We start from the raw sequence: 23191 nt of genomic DNA on the forward strand, positions 1-23191 counted from the left end.
TTTTAAGTATATGGTTGTATGTGTTTTTTTGTATTCAATAAAATTTTGTATATTTTTAATTTGGTATTTCGAATGCTCCTTTGTTCTCCGCTAATTGACTAGTGCTAGTGAGGCTATTAGCGTCAGTGTGGTAATTTGGTTGATGTATGGCCATATACACTCTGGTGAGCATTTATGGGTGATGTTTATTCATGCCTGATTGATATTTCGCTTTCATCCAGTGTATTAATATCTTGTGGTCCATCTAATTTGTACATGATTCAGTGATGCTTTGCAATATTTGGTGTCTGTGCTATGTCCCTTATTTTTATGTTATCCATAGTCTATGTAAGTTTGTTATATGATTAATAAAATATTTGTATTGTATCTTTATAATATTGGGTCAGTGCTCCTTCTTTTTCTCTAGTAGTGCAGATAAGTATGCCTGCGCCGTGAAGACAAGAAAAGGACGTCATCGTAAGAAGATGGGAGGCACCGGACCAAACCACGATGCCCATCGGACCGGACCGCCCAGGTGAGTATAATCTAACTTGTTTTTTCTCATCTTTCAGGATACATCGGGGGGCTTATCTACAGCATTACAGAATGCTGTAGATAAGCCCCTAATGCTGGTGGGCTTAGCTCATCTTCCATTTTGGGGTGACAGGTTCCCTTTAAAGGGAACCTGTCACCCCGTTTTTTCAGATTGAGCTATAAATACTGTTAAATAGGGCCTGCGCTGTGCGTTACTATAGTGTATGTAGTGTACCCTGATTCCCCATGTATGCTGAGAAATACATTACCAAAGTCGGCGGTTTCGCCTGTCAATCAGGCTGGTCAGGTCGGGTGGGCGTGTTCACAGCGCTCTTTTCTTCCCCAGCTTTCCGTTGGTGGCGTAGTGGTGTGCGCATGTCCAAGGTCCGAATTCCCTGCGCCCACGTGAAGACACAGCGCGCGATCTGCGCTGTCATCCCTTTCATCGGTGGGGACGGCCATCTTCCTGGGGCCGCGCGTGCGCAGATGGAGTGCTCTGCTGCACGGGGCTTCAGGAAAATGGCCGCGGGATGCCGCGCATGCGCACAAGAGATCGCGGCGGCCATTTTCCCAAAGCCGAGATGCAAACTGTGAACACGCCCACCCGACCTGACCAGCCTGATTGACAGGCGAAAACGGCGATTTTGGTAATGTCTTTCTCAGCATACATGGGGAATCAGGGTACACTACATACACTATAGTAATGCACAGCGCAGGCCCTATTTAACAGTATTTATAGCTCAATCTGAAAAAACGGGGTGACAGGTTCCCTTTAAATTCAAAGGGTCTCACCAAGCTAGCATCCTAACCTGGACAGGACGTGTGCACACACGTCTGAACAAGATACACGTTAAGCCATTAACGGTCCATGACGACTAAATACGTCAGCGTGTTTGGAGAGGCCACTGTATGAAACCAGCTGCGTACATAAGATCAGACAGATACACAGCGCATCACGTGTGTACGGACACAGGAAGTCTGCACAAGTCCCACCTTTCCTCCAAAGCATCCAATCCCGTAATGAGCCGGTTCTTGACACGCCCACAGCCGGTCAGGTGACCGTGACGTAATCTCGCGTCCTTTCGGCTGTAAACATGGCGGAGTTGCTGAAGCAGGCGCAGCTGCAGAAGAGGTACAGCGTCACCTGGGCGTGCAGCGTAGACCGTGCCCGGTACCGGGCTGTGTGCGGTGACAGGCCATACATTAGTAGATGTGCCCGGCATTGCACCGCATGTATGACACCAGCCCATACTAACTGACCAGTGCGCATTACAGTCACCGAGTAATCCCGGACACGCTTGTTGGGTCTCTGTCATAATCATCATTTTGCCAAGGACAGAAAAGGGTTAAAAAGAGACTGTTAAGTCCTGACAGCACACAGCTGTGGGAATGCAGCCGCCATACTCCATGGTGTGTCATCTCCAGCCCCACTGCTGCTCAGGACGGTGCGCTGTGCATAGGCCTTGTATAGGGTGCGGGCACACGTGTGGGGCTCCTCCTGCCTGCCCCGCATTCTCTCCATGGGGTGTGCCATTAGGGGCTTATGGGGCTGCAGGGTGCGCGGCCCATATCCTGTATCTGCAGGGTGCTCGGTCCATATCCTGTATCTGCAGGGTGCGCGGCCCATATCCTGTATCTGCGGGGTGCGCGGCCCATATCCTGTATCTGCGGGGTGCGCGGCCCATATCCTGTATCTGCGGGGTGCGCGGCCCATATCCTGTATCTGCGGGGTGCGCGGCCCATATCCTGTATCTGCGGTGTGCGCGGCCCATATCCTGTATCTGCAGGGTGCGCGGCCCATATCCTGTATCTGCGGGGTGCGCGGCCCATATCCTGTATCTGCGGGGTGCGCGGCCCATATCCTGTATCTGCAGGGTGCTCGGTCCATATCCTGTATCTGCAGGGTGCGCGGCCCATATCCTGTATCTGCGGGGTGCGCGGCCCATATCCTGTATCTGCGGGGTGCGCGGCCCATATCCTGTATCTGCGGGGTGCGCGGCCCATATCCTGTATCTGCGGGGTGCGCGGCCCATATCCTGTATCTGCGGTGTGCGCGGCCCATATCCTGTATCTGCAGGGTGCGCGGCCCATATCCTGTATCTGCGGGGTGCGCGGCCCATATCCTGTATCTGCGGGGTGCGCGGCCCATATCCTGTATCTGCAGGGTGCTCGGTCCATATCCTGTATCTGCAGGGTGCGCGGCCCACATCCTGTATCTGCGGTGTGCGCGGCCCACATCCTGTATCTGCGGTGTGCGTGTCCCACATCCTGTATCTGCAGGTGCGTGTCCCACATCCTGTATCTGCGGTGTGCGCGGCCCACATCCTGTATCTGCAGGTGCGTGTCCCACATCCTGTATCTGCAGGTGCGTGTCCCACATCCTGTATCTGCGGTGTGCGCGGCCCACATCCTGTATCTGCAGGGTGCGCGGCCCATATCCTGTATCTGCAGGGTGCGCGGCCCATATCCTGTATCTGCAGGGTGCGCGGCCCATATCCTGTATCTGCGGGGTGCGCGGCCCATATCCTGTATCTGCGGGGTGCGCGGCCCATATCCTGTATCTGCAGGTGCGTGTCCCACATCCTGTATCTGCGGTGTGCGCGGCCCACATCCTGTATCTGCGGTGTGCGTGTCCCACATCCTGTATCTGCAGGTGCGTGTCCCACATCCTGTATCTGCGGTGTGCGCGGCCCACATCCTGTATCTGCAGGTGCGTGTCCCACATCCTGTATCTGCAGGTGCGTGTCCCACATCCTGTATCTGCGGTGTGCGCGGCCCACATCCTGTATCTGCAGGGTGCGCGGCCCATATCCTGTATCTGCAGGGTGCGCGGCCCATATCCTGTATCTGCAGGGTGCGTGTCCCACATCCTGTATCTGCGGGGTGCGCGGCCCATATCCTGTATCTGCGGGGTGCGCGGCCCATATCCTGTATCTGCAGGTGCGCGTCCCACATCCTGTATCTGCGGGGTGCGCGGCCCATATCCTGTATCTGCGGGGTGCGCGGCCCATATCCTGTATCTGCGGTGTGCGCGGCCCACGTCCTGTATCTGCGGGGTGCGCGGCCCATGTCCTGTATCTGCGGTGTGCGTGGCCTATATCCTGTATCTGCAGGGTGCTCGGTCCATATCCTGTATCTGCGGTGTGCGCGGCCCACATCCTGTATCTGCAGGTGCGTGTCCCACATCCTGTATCTGCGGTGTGCGCGGCCCACATCCTGTATCTGCGGTGTGCGCGGCCCACATCCTGTATCTGCAGGTGCGTGTCCCACATCCTGTATCTGCGGTGTGCGCGGCCCACATCCTGTATCTGCGGTGTGCGCGGCCCACATCCTGTATCTGCGGTGTGCGTGGCCTATATCCTGTATCTGCAGGGTGCGCGGCCCATATCCTGTATCTGCAGGGTGCTCGGTCCATATCCTGTATCTGCAGGGTGCTCGGTCCATATCCTGTATCTGCAGGGTGCGCGGCCCATATCCTGTATCTGCAGGGTGCGCGGCCCATATCCTGTATCTGCGGTGTGCGCGGCCCACATCCTGTATCTGCAGGTGCGTGTCCCACATCCTGTATCTGCAGGTGCGTGTCCCACATCCTGTATCTGCGGTGTGCGCGGCCCACATCCTGTATCTGCGGTGTGCGCGGCCCATATCCTGTATCTGCGGTGTGCGCGGCCCACATCCTGTATCTGCGGTGTGCGTGGCCCACATCCTGTATCTGCGGTGTGCGTGGCCCATATCCTGTATCTGCGGGGTGCGCGGCCCATATCCTGTATCTGCAGGGTGCGCGGCCCATATCCTGTATCTGCGGTGTGCGCGGCCCACATCCTGTATCTGCGGTGTGCGCGGCCCATATCCTGTATCTGCGGTGTGCGCGGCCCACATCCTGTATCTGCGGTGTGCGTGGCCCACATCCTGTATCTGCGGTGTGCGTGTCCCACATCCTGTATCTGCGGTGTGCGCGGCCCACATCCTGTATCTGCAGGGTGCGCGGCCCATATCCTGTATCTGCGGTGTGCGCGGCCCACATCCTGTATCTGCGGTGTGCGTGGCCCACATCCTGTATCTGCGGTGTGCGTGGCCCATATCCTGTATCTGCGGTGTGCGCGGCCCATATCCTGACTCTTCTCAGCCCGTATGTATCTGCGGCGTGCATGGCCCATATCCTGACTCTTCTCGGCCCGTATGTATCTGCGGCGTGCGCGGCCTATGTCGTGGATCTGCGGCGTGGCCCTCCTATGAGTGGGTTGTATCAGTGCAGCTCAGCAGTTGGTGGTTACTCATTGCCTTGTGTTGCTTCATTGTCCTGATTTTCTTCAATCCTTTCACCATCTGTCCATTTTCATCCTTTCAGCGTTAAGATTGCTCCGGGAGCAGTTGTCTGCGTAGAAAGTGAAATTAAAGGGGATGTGACGATAGGTGGGTATATCCGCTTATTATATTTGTACCCGAGGAACTGTTTTACCCCCTGATGTTTCTGTGTGCTTGGCTGCTACATGTGTATTGGACAGTGAGTGCTTGCCGTTAGGTGTGATGGTAAAAATTGATTCGTAGAGTTTCATTGTGCAGGATTTTATTTCCTCACGAGGTTAAAGCTATAGAAAATGCTAAGCTCACCGATCCTCCACTCCCAGGGTCCAGCGCTGCCCCTCTGCTGCTAGTCTTTGTTGACTGCCTGCAGTGGTGACGTCACGACTACAGTGCCAATCACTGAGCTCTGCAGTGATGCTGTCACTGCTGCAGCCTGTCAAGAAAGCCCAAAGCAGCAGCAGAGAGGCAGCTCTGGACTGCAGTGTAGGTGAGCTTGTTTTTTTCTACATCTGTAACGCTTTGGATGAAAAACATGTGTTCCAGACGACCCCTTTAGACAGTGTCGTTTTTGCAACCATGTTATATAAATATCTCCAACGTCATTGCATTCTAAATTGATGAATAAGGCAATATTTAACCCTTTAGATGTATATTTTTGTCACAGGTCTAGTAAGCAGTGTATAGAGGGGGCTGTCTACTGGGCAGATGCTTGCTGTGTTACACCACCAGCATCTGTTTCTAACAGCAGTGGCCGGAGCGAACTCTAGTCTGTGTAACAATTTTAATCTATGACATCAGCATTTAAATGGCTGGCTCCGATCGCCCACTGTGGTTATGACCTAAAAACAGACCTATGATCCCTTCATCCACTGTGTGTCCAGTAACTAGTCACATGATCACTGTGGTGAAGATATTGTCAGGGTGATGCCTGTTTTACCAATGAGTAAGGAAGTCATTCGTGAGTCAGAATTATATATGTATTGATCCCTGAGGAAGCCACATCTTGTGGTGATACGCATTCCCATATAATGCTTTTTCTCTGAGCCAATTTACGTGAGTGACTACAAACATTCTTGCACAATGTTACATCTTCTGTTCTTTTAGTACTGCATTATATATGTATTATCAGTATAGATGCATTGCTACTTATATACTAAATAGTACATGACATATTTGATTATTCATTTATTTTTTTCCCAGGCCCGAGGACAGTTGTCCACCCCAAAGCTCGTATTTATGCTGAAGCGGGCCCCATCATTATTGGCGAAGGCAACTTGATTGAGGAGCAGGCTTTTATAAGGAACAGGTGATGTACTGAGAAGTGATGAGCGGGCGTGCTCCGATGAGGTGTTATCCGAGCATGCTCGAGTGCTAATGGAGTATCTTTGGCGTGCTGGAATACTATGTTCGAGTCCCCATGGCTGCCATTTTCGCAACTGACAGCCGCAACACATAGAGGGAGCTGCGTGGACTCGAACCTAATATTCGAGCACGCCAAAGATACTCTATTGGCACTCGAGCATGCTCGCTCATTACTAGTATGAAGATCAGTAGAGGACATCAGCTGTTCATTGTGCTATATAATACTAGTGGATGGAGTAGTATAGAAACGTTTCATTATATAGTGTAATTGTGCCAGAATTTGTGTACACAGCAAAACTGGGAAATAATGGCATACGTCAAAAAATTGAAATGGTTTGTGAAGAATTTAATGCTGAAAATTGCTTTTTTTTTTAGGTATAAAAATAGTGTAGAATTCTGTGCTCTGTAATGTTCCTGATGATCGCATCCAAAGAGATTTTTCAGCTCTTAGTAATTTCCATTGGAATGACAGGGAAAGCTGAGGATGTAGAAAGCTTCAGCCTAGCACGTTTCCGTATAGAGCCCCACTGCCGTCTATAGGATTGTACTGCAGGAAATCCCATTTTAAGTTAGTGATTTTGTTTTACAATACAGACTGAGGTTACAAATCTTTTTTTAAACAGTCAGATACATTGCACTTCACTTTAGATTGCCATTTTGCTGAATTTTATCTCTACCACTGTAAGGGGGCATTCACAGTGAATGAAGGGAGGAATTCCTGAAAAATACCTCCTGCGCATCCCACTGTGTAGGTATGTAGAAATACAGTACGTTATGTCACCAATAGGCTGCCATGTTTAACCCCTATCTGACCTTGGACGGGATAGTACGTCCAAGGTCAGATCCCCTGCTTTGATGCAGGGCTCCGCGGTGAGCCCGCATCAAAGCCGGGACATGTCAGCTGTTTTGAACAGCTGACATGTGCCCGTAATAGGCGCGGGCAGAATCGCGATCTGTCCGCACCTATTAACTAGTTAAATGCCGCTGTCAAACGCAGACAGCGGCATTTAACTACCGCTTGGAAATGACGTCATCGCCGACCCCTGTCACATGATCGGGGGTCGGCGATGCGTCTCCATTGTAACCATAGAGGTCCTTGAGACCTCTATGGTTACTGATCGCCGGTGGCTGTGAGCGCCACCCTGTGGTCGGCGCTCACAGCACACCTGCATTTCTGCTACATAGCAGCGATCACCAGATCGCTGCTATGTAGCAGAGGCGATCGCGTTGTGCCTGCTTCTAGCCTCCCATGGAGGCTATTGAAGCATGGCAAAAGTAAAAAAAAAAAAAAAGTTGAAAAAAATGTTAAAAAAATAAAAAAAATATAAAAGTTTAAATCACCCCCCTTTCGCCTCAATAAAAAAAATATCAAATCTGCACATATTTGGTATCGCCGCGCTCAGAATCGCCCGATCTATCAATTTAAAAAAAAAGCATTAACCTGATCACTAAACAGTGAAGCGGGAAAAAAATTAGAAGCACCAGAATTAGGTTTTTTTGGTCGCTGCGACATTGCATTAAAATGCAATAACAGGCGATCAAAAGAACGTATCTGCACCGAAATGCTATCATTAAAAACGTCATCTCGGCACGCAAAAAATAAGCCCTCAACCCACCCCAGATCATGAAAAATGGAGACGCTACGATTATCGGAAAATGGCGCAATTTTTTATTTATTTTTTTAGCAAAGTTTGGAATTTTTTTTCACCACTTAGATAAAAAATAACCTAGTCATGTTAGGTGTCTATGAACTCGTACTGACCTGGAGAATCATAATGTCAAGTCAGTTTTAGCATTTAGTGAACCTAGCAAAAAAGCCAAACAAAAAACAAGTGTGGGACTGCACTTTTTTTGCAATTTCACCGCACTTGGAATTTTTTTCCTGTTTTCTAGTACACGACATGCTAAAACCAATGATGTCGTTCAAAAGTACAACTCGTCCCGCAAAAAATAAGCCCTCACATGGCCAAATTGACGGAAAAATAAAAAAGTTATGGCTCTGGGAAGGAGGGGAGTGAAAAACGAACACGGAAAAACGAAAAATCCCATGGTCATGAAGGGGTTAATAATATACAGTTTGTTAACAAAATGCAAAAGGGAATAAACAAAAGAAAACTCTAAAATCAGTATTCCTGTAACCGTTATTTGCATGCACTTTTTGAAGGAGCTCCACAGAGAGGTTCTTCCAAACAGATCTGTGGCTATAGGCTTGTACAGCTTCTTCTGCTTCTTCATGTAATCCTCCACACTCTGTTGAGATAAGGCTCTTTGGGGCTTATAATCTCTTCCAGGATTCCATTTTCTGTATGCTGAAGATAGTTCTTAATGACATTGGCTATATGTTTGGGGTCATTGTCCTGCTGTGGAATAAATTTGGAGCCAATCAGACACCTCCCTGATGGTATTACATGACGGATAAGTATCTGCTTCTATTTCTGAGCAGTGAGGACACCATTAATCCTGACCAAATCCCCCACTCTTGTTAGCGAAAATAGTCTCAAACTTGCAAGGAACCTCCATCATGCTTCACTGTTTCCTGCAGATACTCAATATTTTACAGCTTTCCATACCTCCAGCAAACAAGCTGCCTTCTGTTACAGCAAATATTTCTCATTTTGACTCCAGTCCAGAGAACCTGCTGCCGTTTTTCATAGCTGAGTCACTTGCCTTTGTTTCCACATTCAAAGTATGGCTGTTGTACTTTATTGAAAAACTGAAGCCATTTCTAGACAAACTTCCCTTAACAGCAGGAGTGTCTTGCTCGGTCCTGCTGGTTGCTGCCAGTCCTGAACTGATGGCACTGCTGGACATCTTCCACTGGATTTTCAAAGGGAAGCAAGCATGATGTCTTTCATCTGCTCTACTAATTTCCCTTGGCCGACCACTGCATCTACAGTCCTCAATGTTGCCTATTTCTTTCCTGAAAAATAAAGGCAGATACGTTTCCATCATGCAATACCATCAGGGAAGCATTCAAATTTATTCTGCAGCAAGACAACAATCCCAAAAGTCAGTAAGAGCAATCTCCAGTGTAAAGAATAACAAGGAAGTGTGGATATGACCACCGCATAGCCATGACTTCAACTTAATTGTGTCTTTCTGGGAATAAAGAGAAGGATTTCCTCAAGCCTATATCCACAGATGATCTGTGGATAGTTCTCCAAGATGTTTGTCACAACCTCACTGTTGAGTTCCTTCAAAAACCGTGTGTAAGTGTATCTAGAAGAATTGATTCTTTCATGTTTTGAATGCAGACTGTGCTCACATGAAATATTGATTTCACTCTGGACAGGTAGTTGAAGTGGGTTATCTGATAGAGATGGGACACAGTCAGACAGGATGGAACCAGGTTCCAGTTATGCATAGTGGGGTTTTTGTGAGAGGAGTAGGTCCTATACTTATGCGAGACATATTTTTGGTGTTGTGGTGAACATTACGCATTTACTTACATCACTGTGCGGTCTGCGCATCACCCCCGAATTAACATCGACCACATGGTCAAATTTGGATATGCCATGTCTGCTATCTATATAAAGCTAAAATCATGATGGGAAATATGGCATTAATATCTCCCGCCTGGGACCTCCAGGTGGACAGATATCCTTAAAGGGAACCTGTCACCCCGTTTTTTCAGATTGAGCTATAAATACTGTTAAATAGGGCCTGCGCTGTGTGTTACTATAGTGTATGTAGTGTACCCTGATTCCCCATGTATGCTGAGAAATACATTACCAAAGTCGCCGTTTTCACCTGTCAATCAGGCTGGTCAGGTCGGGTGGGCGTGTTCACAGCGCTCTTTTCTTCCCCAGCTTTCCGTTGGTGGCGTAGTGGTGTGCGCATGTCCAATTTCCGAATTCCCTGCGCCCACGTGAAGACACAGCGCGCGATCTGCGCTGTCATCCCTTTCATCGGTGGGGACGGCCATCTTCCTGGGGCCGTGCATGCGCAGATGGAGTGCTCTGCTGCACGGGGCTTCAGGAAAATGGCCGCCCCCGCCGATGAAAGGGATGACAGCGCAGATCGCGCGCTGTGTCTTCACGTGGGCGCAGGGAATTCGGAAATTGGACATGCGCACACCACTACGCCACCAACGGAAAGCTGGGGAAGAAAAGAGCGCTGTGAACACGCCCACCCGACCTGACCAGCCTGATTGACAGGCGAAAACGGCGACTTTGGTAATGTATTTCTCAGCATACATGGGGAATCGGGATACACTACATACACTATAGTAACACACAGCGCAGGCCCTATTTAACAGTATTTATAGCTCAATCTGAAAAAACGGGGTGACGGGTTCCCTTTAAGATTGGGATCCCATAATTTTTGGTACCTGAGCTGCACCCCATTTACATGCTTCCAACTAAGGTCAGCCAGGGATGGCAAATGGGTGTGACTCTTTGCTGATAAAATCAGATGCTGATTTAATCATTGTTCAGTGCTATGAGATACAGTTCGCTGCAGGACTGCATCATTTTCAAATCGGAGCGCTCCCTTCCGCTAAAATCTGCTTTATTTCCATGACATCAGATCTAGTGAACTAGTAACTTTCCTTTTTTTTTCGCCCTTTTTATTTTTATGTAATTGTACAGTTGTGGCCAAAAGTATTGACACCCCTGCAATTCTGTCAGATAATACTCAGTTTCTTCCTGAAAATGATTGTGATCACAAATTCTTTGGTATTATTATCTTCATTTAATTTGCCTTAAATGAAAAAACACAAAAGAGAATGAAGCAAAAAGCAAAACATTGATCCATTTCACACAAAACTTCAAAAATGGGCCAGACAAAAGTATTGGCATCCTCAGCCTAATGCTTGGTTGCACAACCTTTAGCCAAAATAACTTCGACCAACCACTTCCGGTGACCATCAATGAGTTTCTTACAATGCTCTGCTGGAATTTTAGACCATTCTTCTTTGCTCCAGGTCCCTGATATTTGAATGGTGCCTTCTCCAAACTGCCATTTTTAGATCTCTCCACAGGTGTTCTATGGGATTCAGGTCTGGACTCATTGCTGGCCACCTTAGAAGTCTCCAGTGCTTTCTCTCAAACCAATTTCTAGTGCTTTTTGAGGTGTGTTTTGGGTCATTGTCCTGCTGGAAGATCCATGACCTCTGAGGGAAACCCAGCTTTCTCACACTGGGCCCTACATTATGCTGCAAAATTTGTTGGTAGTCTTCAGACTTCATAATGCCAGGCACACGGTCAAGCAGTCCAGTGCCAGAGGCAGCAAAGCAACCCCAAAACACCAGGGAACCTCCACCATGTTTGACTGTAGGGACCGTGTTCTTTTCTTTGAATGCCTCTTTTTTTCTCCTGTAAACTCTATGTTGATGCCTTTGCCCAAAAAGCTCTACTTTTGTCTCATCTGACCAGAGAACATTCTTCCAAAACGTTTTAGGCTTTTTCAGATAACTTTTGGCAAGCTCTAGCCTGGCTTTTTTATGTCTCGGGGTAAGAAGTGGGGTCTTCCTGGGTCTCCTACCATATAGTCCGTTTTCATTCAGACGCCGACGGATAGTACGGGTTGACACTGTTGTACCCTCGGACTGCAGGGCAGCTTGAACTTGTTTGGATGTTAGTCGAGGTTCTTTATCCAACATCTGCACAATCTTGCGTTGAAATCTCTTGTCAATTTTTCTTTTCCGTCCACATCTAGGGAGGTTAGCCACAGTTCCATGGGCTGTAAACTTCTTGATGACACTGTGCACGGTAGACACAGGAACATTCAGGTCTTTGGAGATGGACTTGTAGTCTTGAGATTGCTCATGCTTCCTCACAATTTGGTTTCTCAAGTCCTCAGACAGTTCTTTGGTCTTCTTTCTTTTCTCCATGCTCAATGTGGAACACACAAGGACACAGGACAGAGGTTGAGTCAACTTTAATTCATGTCAACTGGCTGCAGGTGTGATTTAGTTATTGCCAACACCTGTTAGTTACACAAATTAGAGAAGCATCACATGATTTTTCGAACAGTGCCAATACTTTTGTCCACCCCCTTTTTATGTTTAGTGTGGAATTATATTCAATTTGGCTTTAGGACAATTCTTTTTGTGTTTTTTCATTTAAGACAAATTAAATGAAGATAATAATACCAAATAATTTCTGTTTGCAATCATTTTCAGGAAGAAAATGAGTATTATCTGACAGAATTGCAGGGGTGTCAATACTTTTGGCCACAACTGTATATATCGTATTGTCTTGTCCCCTTTGTAATATCTTTTGTATATTTAAAAAAACAATACAATGCCTACCAGAGATGTGCGAACGAGCTCAGAGAAGGTGTTATCCGAGCATGCTCAAGTGTTAACCGAGTGGCTTCGGCGTGCTCGAAAAATATGTTCGAGTCCCCTGGCCTGCATGTCTCGCAGCTGTCAGAACAGCCACGAGACATGCAGGAGAGGGAACTCGAACAAATTATTTGGGCATGCCAAAGAAACTTTTTACTTGCAGGATACTTTATTAAAATAAGCAGCGAAGTCCAATGGCCGTCTGAGTTCCGCCTTCTGCCTTCTGTCTTCTCCTTGGGGCCTTGTGTCCTCACATATTAAATAACATTTTAGAATTAAATTAATGGCCTATAATACATACTATGAAAAAGCCACTTATAAATTAAAAATATTTTAAGTTATTACACATGTATGAAAACCAAAAAGAACAACTTCACACAAGGCCAATGCAGTAAAACATATACAGTATATCTTTATTCAAAACTAATGTATAAAATCACAGCGAATACCACAAGTACAAGAGAAAGAGGTGGGATACCAATAAGATGCACCCTCAAATCAAGATTAGCAATAGGATATAAAAAATTACATGTAATATGTAATCTTCCAGAGGAGTAAATTGCCCTCAATGTGCAAACATATGAGCCATAATATTTGAAGTAAGAGTGAAATATACAGATATGCTATAATTAAATGTGATAGATTACCTACGTAGGCACAGCGAAGGCGAGAAAATAATCCCATAAACAATTCATATACACATAATAAATAGTATAAATAAGGTATAGTTACCCAGATGGGAGCACTCAAAGGACCCACCACACCCGACGCATGTTTCGCATTGAAATGCTTGGTTCTGGACGAAGCATTTCAATGCGAAACGCGCGTCGGGTGTGGTGGGTCCTTTCAGTGCTCCCCTCTCGGTAACTATACTTTATACTATTTATTATGTGTATATGAATTGTTTATGGGATTTTCTCACCTACGTAGGTAATCTATCACATTAATTATAGGATATCTGTATATTTCACTCTTACTTCAATTATTATGGCTCCTATGTTTGCACATTGAGGGCAATTTACTCCTCTGGAAGATTACATAGTACATGCAATTTTTTTATATCCTATTGCTAATTATGATTTGAGGGTGCATCTTATTGGTATCCCACCTCTTTCTCTTGTACTTGTGGTATTCGCTGTGATTTTATACATTAGTTTTGAATAAAGATATATGTTTTACCGCATTGGCCTTGTGTGAAGTTGTTCTTTTTGGTTTTCATATGTGTATTGCTTCATGGCCCTTTAGGGGATTGATTTGGTGTTTCTTATTACACATGTAGACAAAAGTGAGTATATAGACCATTTCCTACTTATTTAACAGGGGAAAAAAAATCAATGTAAGAACATCCTTTAGAGAATTCTGGATAGCCCGAACCAATAAAAAATAAATCAACAAATATAAGCAAAAAAATACATATGAGGTTTAATTTAAAACTCTTTTATGAATTACTTTTCTAGTTTTCCGGAAAACATTGCACCTGACTCGGAAGATGTTGAGCCAAAAACGATGATCATCGGCACCAATAATGTCTTTGAAGTTGGATGCTGTATCCTTCCCGTATGTAAATCGTCAAGTGATACTTGCAAAAAAACAAAAAATCTGTTTAACCCCTATTGACCTTAATGACAAAGCTAAATTTTACAATTCTGCCCATTGTCACTTTGTGGTTATAACGCTTCAACAGATCCCAGGGATTCTGAGACATATTGTACTTCATGATGGTGGTAAAATTTATTCGATAGGACTTGAGTTTATTTATTGGAAAAAATGGAAGTTTGGCAAAAATTTTGAATTTTGGGGAATTTTCAAATGTTTAGTTATTGTGTCCTTAAATCGGAGAATTATGTCACGCAAAATAGTTAATAAATAACATTTACCGCATGTCTACTTCACATCAGCGTAATTTTGGAAACATCATTTTCTCTAGTCTCCTTCCACGACAGCATAGGAGGATGTTTCCATTCCCTCATGGGGGACAGGAAGCACAAGAGGTTAAAAGGCCTCTCCTACCTCCCATTCGCCAGTGTCTTTCCTGTCCCCATGGGGCATGGAGAGGTTTTCGTATGCTGCGTGGCTGGCGACTGCAGTGTACCTGATTTTTTTTTTTTCTTTTTTTTTTTTTTTTCTGCCGGGTAGTGGTAGTCATGGGCTCTGCCTTCCTCCTCGTCATTCTGCTCCCGTCTCCCTGTGATTCGGGACCTTTCCTGACCCACCCGTGCCTACATGGGGAGTAAAGCGGGCCAGTGATCTCCAGCGGTGGCCTCCTTGAGCTCACCTGCTTTCCTCCTCCCTCTACCACAGAGTTCGGTGTCCCGGAAGTGACGTAATTGCTGCTTGCACGTTACTTCCGGTCCTTGCGTTCCACTTGCTGGAGCGCATTCACTTCCGGATTTTCGGCCTCCTGCGGCCTCCGGACCTCAGACGCTGCGGAGAGCACGCCGTTCCACGTTGAGGCCTGCTCTCGGACCCAGGGAGGAGGAGGGGAATCTGGTCATCTGCGCTGGGGGCAGGATTTATTTCTATATAAACCTGCCTGAAGACACCTCCAGGTAAGGCTGATCCCTGTCAGTATGGATGGTGCTTCCTGTCCTGCATCTGCAGAGCCCAGCGCTGCCACTGCTCCAGTAAGTTAGTGTGGGATGGGTCCGTGGCCAAGGGTTAGCAGTGGCCACCCTTTTCTTACACCACTCTCCCTCTCTTGCAGGGAGAAAAGTCTGCCCAGAAAATCCCGGCCAAAAAGTCTGCACAATGCGCAATCTGAAGCTTCCCTCTCTGTGGGAGAAAAAGCTTTGTCAGGTGTGCACGGATAAAGTTGTCAGAGCTGAACAGCCCTCCCTCCTTGATGAGATCTGTGCCCTAGTTAAGCATGAGGTGCAATCCTCTCCCGCTGCCTTCAATCCTCCTCCCCCTCCTCTGCCAGGTCCATCTCCTTCTAAAAAAAGGAAAATGCTAATTGAAAATTCTGAGTCTGACCACTCATGTTCCTCTTCCTCGGAGAGATGGGTTGAATCTTCCACGTCTAAATTTGCGGAGACGAGAAAGTATCTTTTCTCCTCTGATTATATTGAAGAGCTGGTAACTGCTTTACGTATCACAATGGGGTTACAGGAGGAATCTGTTCCTCAGTCTATACAGGATGAAATGTTTGGAGGATTGAAATCGGAAAGACATTTGGGGTTCCCGGTGCATAGGAACATTCTAGATTTAATATCTCAAGAGTGGGAGCTCCCAGAGAAACACCTAACCACTCCCTCTGAAATGAAACACCAGTTTCCCTTAGAAGCGGGTTCTCCTTCATGGGATATACCTAAAGTAGACATACAGGTGGCGAGGGTAGTGAAAAAAACCTCGCTCCCCTTTGAGGACTCCTCACAGCTGAGAGATCCGTTGGATTGGAAAATGGAAAGCTTATTGAAAAAGTCATGGGAAAATCTAATATTGCCGCCACCTGTGTTGCCAGAGCTTTCTCCCGTTGGATGGATGAGCTGGAAAATCATATCTCCCAGGGTACGTCAAGAGGGGACCTACTGGACTCTCTTCCCATGCTCCAAAGGGCTACTGCTTTTCTGGCTGACGCCTCCTTGGAGTCAATTAGAATAGCTGCCAGAGCCTTAGTCCAGTCTAATTCTGCCCGAAGAGCCCTCTGGCTCCAGATATGGAGCGGTGACGTAACTTCGAAAATGAAACTATGCTCAATTCCCTTTAAGGGTGGTTATCTTTTTGGTCCCGCTTTAGATGAAATTCTGGAAAAGGCCACAGATAGAAAAAAAGGCCCTTCCAGAGCAAAAACCTATCAGAAAACGTTTTTTTTCGTGCCTCCCAATCAAATACCTCTCAGACAAGAGGTAAAGGGTAAACCTGGAGATGGAGCTATGCCAAGGGCAAAGGAAAAAATATCCTTATTCCCCAGCAGCAGCGGCCCCAGCAGGACAAACAATGACTCCGTCCCGGTGGGGGGGGGGGGCTCGCAAATTTTATCCACCATTGGTGGGCCATTACCAACTGTCAGTGGGTCCTCAATGTCATTCAAGAGGGCCTCCTCATAGAATTCATATCTTCCCCCCTCAGAGTCTGAGAGTTACCTCCCCAACATCAAAGGGAGCACATGCAATGATGATGACAGGCCTCGGAGATCTCTTAAAATCAAATGCAATTTCCCCGGTACCCCCCGACGAATGGGGTTCGGTCCATTACTCTCGTCTCTAAGAGATCTAAATCGTCACATTCAATACCGCAGATTCAAAATGGAATCGGTGAAGTCCGCTATTCCCCTGATAGGTCTGCATTTTTATGTGGCAACCATCGACGTAAAAGATGCATGTTTCTACGTGCCGATTCACCCCCGGTACAAGAAATATCTCAGGTTTACAGTACAGTACAACCAGCAAGTAAAACATTTCCAGTTCAATGTACTTCCTTTCGGCATTTCTTCAGCGCCGAGAGTATTCTCCAGGATAATGGCAGAGGCGGTATCATATATCCGCAGACAGGGAGTCTGTATTGTTCCTTACCTGGACGATCTGCTAGTCATAGCTCACTCGGCCCAGACTCTCAGCGATCATGTTTCAAAGACTTTCAATATTCTAAGAACCCTAGGGTGGCTCCCAAATCTAAAGAAATCCCAGCTCCAACCTTCGAAGTCAAGGAGGTTTCTGGGGGTTCTGTTAGACTCTGTAAAACAAAAATCTTTTCTCTCGGAGGATCATCGCCGGGCTGTAATGAGGAAAATTACAGATTTCAGAGAAGAGAGATCCCCGACTCTTCGGAAAGGCATGTCAGTTCTAGGCTCCATGACTGCCTGCATTCAATCAGTGTCCTGGGCACAGGCCCATTCCAGAATCTTTCAAGCCCACATCCTCGCAAACTGGGACGGGAACCCTGGCTCTCTAAACAAGAGTGCACACTCGGGAGCGTGTGAAGGCATCCCTGGCGTGGTGGTTAAACACCAAAAATATCCGCACGGGCGTGAACTGGTCACAATCTCCCCTGGTGACCATTACTACCAATGCCAGCAAACGAGGCTGGGGGGCTGTGATATTGCAAACTCCGTTCCAGGGACTCTGGAATCAGGCAACGAGCGCCAGGTCCTCCAACTTCAGGGAGTTGAAGGCAGTGGAGGAAACTCTTCTGGCCGCAGGCGTTCTACTATCAGGAAGTCACGTCAAAGTTTATTCGGACAACACGACTACAGTTTCTCACCTCAGACATCAGGGGAGCTCAAAATTCAACAGCCTAGGGAGCATCTCAAATCGAATTTTCTGTTGGGCCGAAAAACCCCTTCTCTCTCTGACAGCCGTCCATTTGAAGGAGTCTTCCAACCTGCAGGCAGATTTCCTGAGTCGCCAGGACATCCAACCAGGGGAATGGAGCCTGAACAAAAGAGTCTTCAAAATGCTGGTAGACAGATGGGGGTCTACCAGAAATCGATTTATTTGCCTCAAACCAAAATGCGCAGGTCCAAACCTTTTTTTCCATGCCAGAGGAGTGGATGCCATTGTCCAGCCATGGAATTTCCAATTAGCCTACGCTTTGCCGCCAATTCCAATACTGGTGAAAATCCAAGAGGATCGAGTTCCGACCATACTAGTGGTCCGGTATGGCCGAAAAGAAGCTGGTACAATCTCATCGTCGAACTACAGACAGATGGACCAGTCCTCCTGCAGATAGATGCCGATCTTCTCCTTCAGGGACCCTTTCAACATCAAAACCCCCAAAGCTTGAATCTAGCATCTTGGTTACTGAAGCCCAGGTCCTGATTTCTAGAGGACTGTCGGATGCGGTAATCTCTACCTTACAAGGATACAAGAAGCCTGTTACTAATGCGATCTATAGTAAAGTGTGGAAAAGATTTTCATCTTTCTGTCTTCCTAATAGTCCAGATGCACTTCATCCAAATTTCTCGCTAATATTAGACTTCCTTCAGCTAAAATATACATGAATCACCCTCATGTTCCTACATTACGAATATTTAAAAAAAAATTAAAAATTCACAGGTCGTTTTTACCACACAAAAAAAAACTAAAACCCCCAAAATTATATCTGAATTGGATCAATCTCTGACAGCGGCATTTAACACACGCCGGCAGAGGGGCACTTGATTTCACACACCCATCGTCATGCCCCTGACCTCATAGTGGTCTGTCATGATGTCATGTGATGGACTGTCATGACAGCTGAGGGTCTATTGACAGCCCACCCTATGCCTGTCATTACAATCCTTCTGTGAACATCAGCGTTTAGAGATCGTGACTTTATATATAGAGAAAATTGCCCAATTTAATAAAGCTATTAAAAAAAAAAAAACTAATTTGGCATTGCTACGTTTATAAGTCAAATCTATCAAAATTTTAAATAAATGAATCCGTTCGGTAATCTGCGTAATGAGAGAAAAAAGAAAAATGCCGGAATTACCTTTTTTTTGGCCTCCGACATTGCATTGCCCCATCTTTCAAAAAAATGAATACTTAATGTGGTTATCCTGTCTAAAATGAAAAGTCTGAAATCACTCTATGACTGCAGACTTCTGAATCTCCCCAGCGGATGCAGTATCCTCTGCGAAGATTCGCCAATTTCTGAGCTGGGAACGGTGGTGATGTATGCATACTCCTGGCCAAAGCTGATCTAGTATGGAGCCACTCCAGTATATGGAGCAAGGTCGCACCCACTAGATGGAACCTGGCCAGGAGTTTGTATAACGCATATGTAGCTGCCTGTCTCAGACTCAGAAACTGGCGAATCCTCATAGTGCTGGGGGGGGATTTAGAAGATGTTATCAGTTTACACTGGACAACCCCTTTAACCCCTTCCAAACATTTTACGTATCCATACGTCATGGTCAGTTAGTACTTACTGACCTATGATGTAAGGCTATCGTCGCCGGATGTCAGCTGATTCTGACAGCTGACACCCGTTACTCGGTGCAGGAGCTGTTCCCGCATTGCTCCTGCCACATCACAAGGCGCCGATCATTGTCTTAATGACATCTGGACCATCAGAGCTAGCAAACTTGCTACATCATGTTCATCAGGGGCTCTCCAAACGCGGCATGGCATCCGCTCATTATTCCAGCAAATTTTACAATCAAAAAGTCAAATGATGCTCCTTATCTTCCAAGCCCTGCTCCCCAGGAATGTACCCACATAAGGGGTTTCTGCATGCTCAAGAGAAATTACACAACAATAGTGATGAGCGAGTATACTCGTTACTGGAGATTTCTCGAGCACGCTCGGGGGTCCTCCGAGTATTTTTTAGTGCTCGGAGATTTCGTTTTCATCGCGGCAGCTGAATGATTTACATCTGTTAGCCAGCATAAGTACATGTGGGGGTTACCTGGTTGCTAGGGAATCCCCACATGTAATCAAGCTGGCTAATAGCTCTAAATCATGCTGCTCAGGCGATGAAAACTAAATCTCTGAGACTAAAAAAATACTCGGATGACACCCGTGCATGCTCGGGAAATCTCAAGCACAGAGTATACTCGCTCATCACTACACAACAAATTTTGGGGTCCATTTTTTCCTGTTTCCCTTGCGAAGTAAAATGTTTGTGGAAAAAAAAAATATTCACTTTTTCCTTCCACATTCTAAAAATTCTTGTGAAGCAACTGAAGTGTTAATAAACTTCTTGAATGGTGCAGTTTTTAGAATGGTGTCACTTTTGGATATTTTCTGACATATAGACCCCTCAAAATCACTTCAAATGTGTTGTCCCTAAAAAACAAAAATGGTTTTGTAAATTTTGCTGAAAAAATGAGAAATTGTTGGTTAACTTTTAACCCTTTTAATGTCCTACAAAAAAATTGATTCAAAAATTGGAAAAGTGGGAAATGTTATTAATTCCTTTAATAATGCATCAATTGTCATTTCCTATATCGGTATGTACCAGTCGGGCCGATTCATCAAAGCTTTTATGCCAGAAAAAAGCTGTCTTCTATAATGTGTTGTATATGTAAATATATTTTCCATGTGCCTTTAGCCTACTCTCCCTGGATTTCATTTTGTATTAGTTGTGTACACAGATGTGCGTTTATATTTTTCTAGGTTTTTTTTTTTTTTTTTGAGAATGCATATAAAAGACCTTAATGCCAATATCTAGACTCTCAAGCAATGAAGATGGGAGATAACAATGTTATTGAATCCAAAGGTAGGATTTTACACAAATGACGGCACAACACACTGACAACCCAACGTACATGGTGGTGTCGCCATTCTTCCCTGATGACATGCGGTGGGGGAGGGGATCAGTAGGAGCAACCAACAGATAACTACTGCCATGATATGGCTCCACTGCTCCTAAATATCTTGTGATGTTTAGAAGGTGTTCCTCTCTTTAATTTTCTGTTGGCACTGCCAATATAGTGAACCTGATACGTATCAGTGATACTTTTTACAGATTGGAAATTGAGAGGATTTTTAAAAAATCTGATATTACATTTTTCAATTCAGTAGAATGTCTGGCATATTGTTGTACCAGGGATTCAAGCTTCAGGAGGCTAATTTGCATATTCCAGGTGCCTTCTGGGAGAAGCGAAGTCTCCCTAAGCTAGAAGATCGTTGGGTACAGCCGGGACCAGCTGCTTCGAAAGCATCACCAAACCAGGGATTCAAGCTTCAGGAGGCTAATTTGCATATTCCAGGTGCCTTCTGGGAGAAGCGAAGTCTCCCTAAGCTAGAAGATCGTTGGGTACAGCCGGGACCAGCTGCTTGGAAAGCATCACCAAACCAGGGATTCAAGCTTCAGGAGGCTAATTTGCATATTCCAGGTGCCTTCTGGGAGAAGCGAAGTCTCCCTAAGCTAGAAGATCGTTGGGTACAGCCGGGACCAGCTGCTTCGAAAGCATCACCAAACCAGGGATTCAAGCTTCAGGAGGCTAATTTGCATATTCCAGGTGCCTTCTGGGAGAAGCGAAGTCTCCCTAAGCTAGAAGATCGTTGGGTACAGCCGGGACCAGCTGCTTGGAAAGCATCACCAAACCAGGGATTCAAGCTTCAGGAGGCTAATTTGCATATTCCAGGTGCCTTCTGGGAGAAGCGAAGTCTCCCTAAGCTAGAAGATCGTTGGGTACAGCCGGGACCAGCTGCTTCGAAAGCATCACCAAACCAGGGATTCAAGCTTCAGGAGGCTAATTTGCATATTCCAGGTGCCTTCTGGGAGAAGCGAAGTCTCCCTAAGCTAGAAGATCGTTGGGTACAGCCGGGACCAGCTGCTTGGAAAGCATCACCAAACCAGGGATTCAAGCTTCAGGAGGCTAATTTGCATATTCCAGGTGCCTTCTGGGAGAAGCGAAGTCTCCCTAAGCTAGAAGATCGTTGGGTACAGCCGGGACCAGCTGCTTCGAAAGCATCACCAAACCAGGGATTCAAGCTTCAGGAGGCTAATTTGCATATTCCAGGTGCCTTCTGGGAGAAGCGAAGTCTCCCTAAGCTAGAAGATCGTTGGGTACAGCCGGGACCAGCTGCTTGGAAAGCATCACCAAACCAGGGATTCAAGCTTCAGGAGGCTAATTTGCATATTCCAGGTGCCTTCTGGGAGAAGCGAAGTCTCCCTAAGCTAGAAGATCGTTGGGTACAGCCGGGACCAGCTGCTTCGAAAGCATCACCAAACCAGGGATTCAAGCTTCAGGAGGCTAATTTGCATATTCCAGGTGCCTTCTGGGAGAAGCGAAGTCTCCCTAAGCTAGAAGATCGTTGGGTACAGCCGGGACCAGCTGCTTGGAAAGCATCACCAAACCAGGGATTCAAGCTTCAGGAGGCTAATTTGCATATTCCAGGTGCCTTCTGGGAGAAGCGAAGTCTCCCTAAGCTAGAAGATCGTTGGGTACAGCCGGGACCAGCTGCTTCGAAAGCATCACCAAACCAGGGATTCAAGCTTCAGGAGGCTAATTTGCATATTCCAGGTGCCTTCTGGGAGAAGCGAAGTCTCCCTAAGCTAGAAGATCGTTGGGTACAGCCGGGACCAGCTGCTTGGAAAGCATCACCAAACCAGGGATTCAAGCTTCAGGAGGCTAATTTGCATATTCCAGGTGCCTTCTGGGAGAAGCGAAGTCTCCCTAAGCTAGAAGATCGTTGGGTACAGCCGGGACCAGCTGCTTCGAAAGCATCACCAAACCAGGGATTCAAGCTTCAGGAGGCTAATTTGCATATTCCAGGTGCCTTCTGGGAGAAGCGAAGTCTCCCTAAGCTAGAAGATCGTTGGGTACAGCCGGGACCAGCTGCTTGGAAAGCATCACCAAACCAGGGATTCAAGCTTCAGGAGGCTAATTTGCATATTCCAGGTGCCTTCTGGGAGAAGCGAAGTCTCCCTAAGCTAGAAGATCGTTGGGTACAGCCGGGACCAGCTGCTTCGAAAGCATCACCAAACCAGGGATTCAAGCTTCAGGAGGCTAATTTGCATATTCCAGGTGCCTTCTGGGAGAAGCGAAGTCTCCCTAAGCTAGAAGATCGTTGGGTACAGCCGGGACCAGCTGCTTGGAAAGCATCACCAAACCAGGGATTCAAGCTTCAGGAGGCTAATTTGCATATTCCAGGTGCCTTCTGGGAGAAGCGAAGTCTCCCTAAGCTAGAAGATCGTTGGGTACAGCCGGGACCAGCTGCTTCGAAAGCATCACCAAACCAGGGATTCAAGCTTCAGGAGGCTAATTTGCATATTCCAGGTGCCTTCTGGGAGAAGCGAAGTCTCCCTAAGCTAGAAGATCGTTGGGTACAGCTGGGACCAGCTGCTTGG

General features: G+C 46.6%; 1 protein-coding gene across 1 annotated transcript in view; it reads left to right on the plus strand.

Moving 5' to 3' along the window:
• Nucleotides 1-1557: 1557 nt before the first annotated feature.
• Nucleotides 1558-23191, plus strand: part of DCTN6 (dynactin subunit 6) — a 39107-nt gene continuing 17473 nt past the window's right edge. Inside the window, exons 1-5 of the mRNA XM_069743131.1 lie at nt 1558-1645; nt 4862-4926; nt 6019-6124; nt 13927-14015; nt 20564-20611. Of these exons, the coding sequence (XP_069599232.1) occupies nt 1608-1645; nt 4862-4926; nt 6019-6124; nt 13927-14015; nt 20564-20611 (346 nt within the window). The 5' untranslated portion in view covers nt 1558-1607. The remainder of the gene's footprint in view (nt 1646-4861; nt 4927-6018; nt 6125-13926; nt 14016-20563; nt 20612-23191) is intronic.

This window comes from Ranitomeya imitator, chromosome 1 (genome assembly GCF_032444005.1).
Source record: "Ranitomeya imitator isolate aRanImi1 chromosome 1, aRanImi1.pri, whole genome shotgun sequence".
Classification (NCBI taxonomy): Eukaryota; Metazoa; Chordata; class Amphibia; order Anura; family Dendrobatidae; genus Ranitomeya; species Ranitomeya imitator.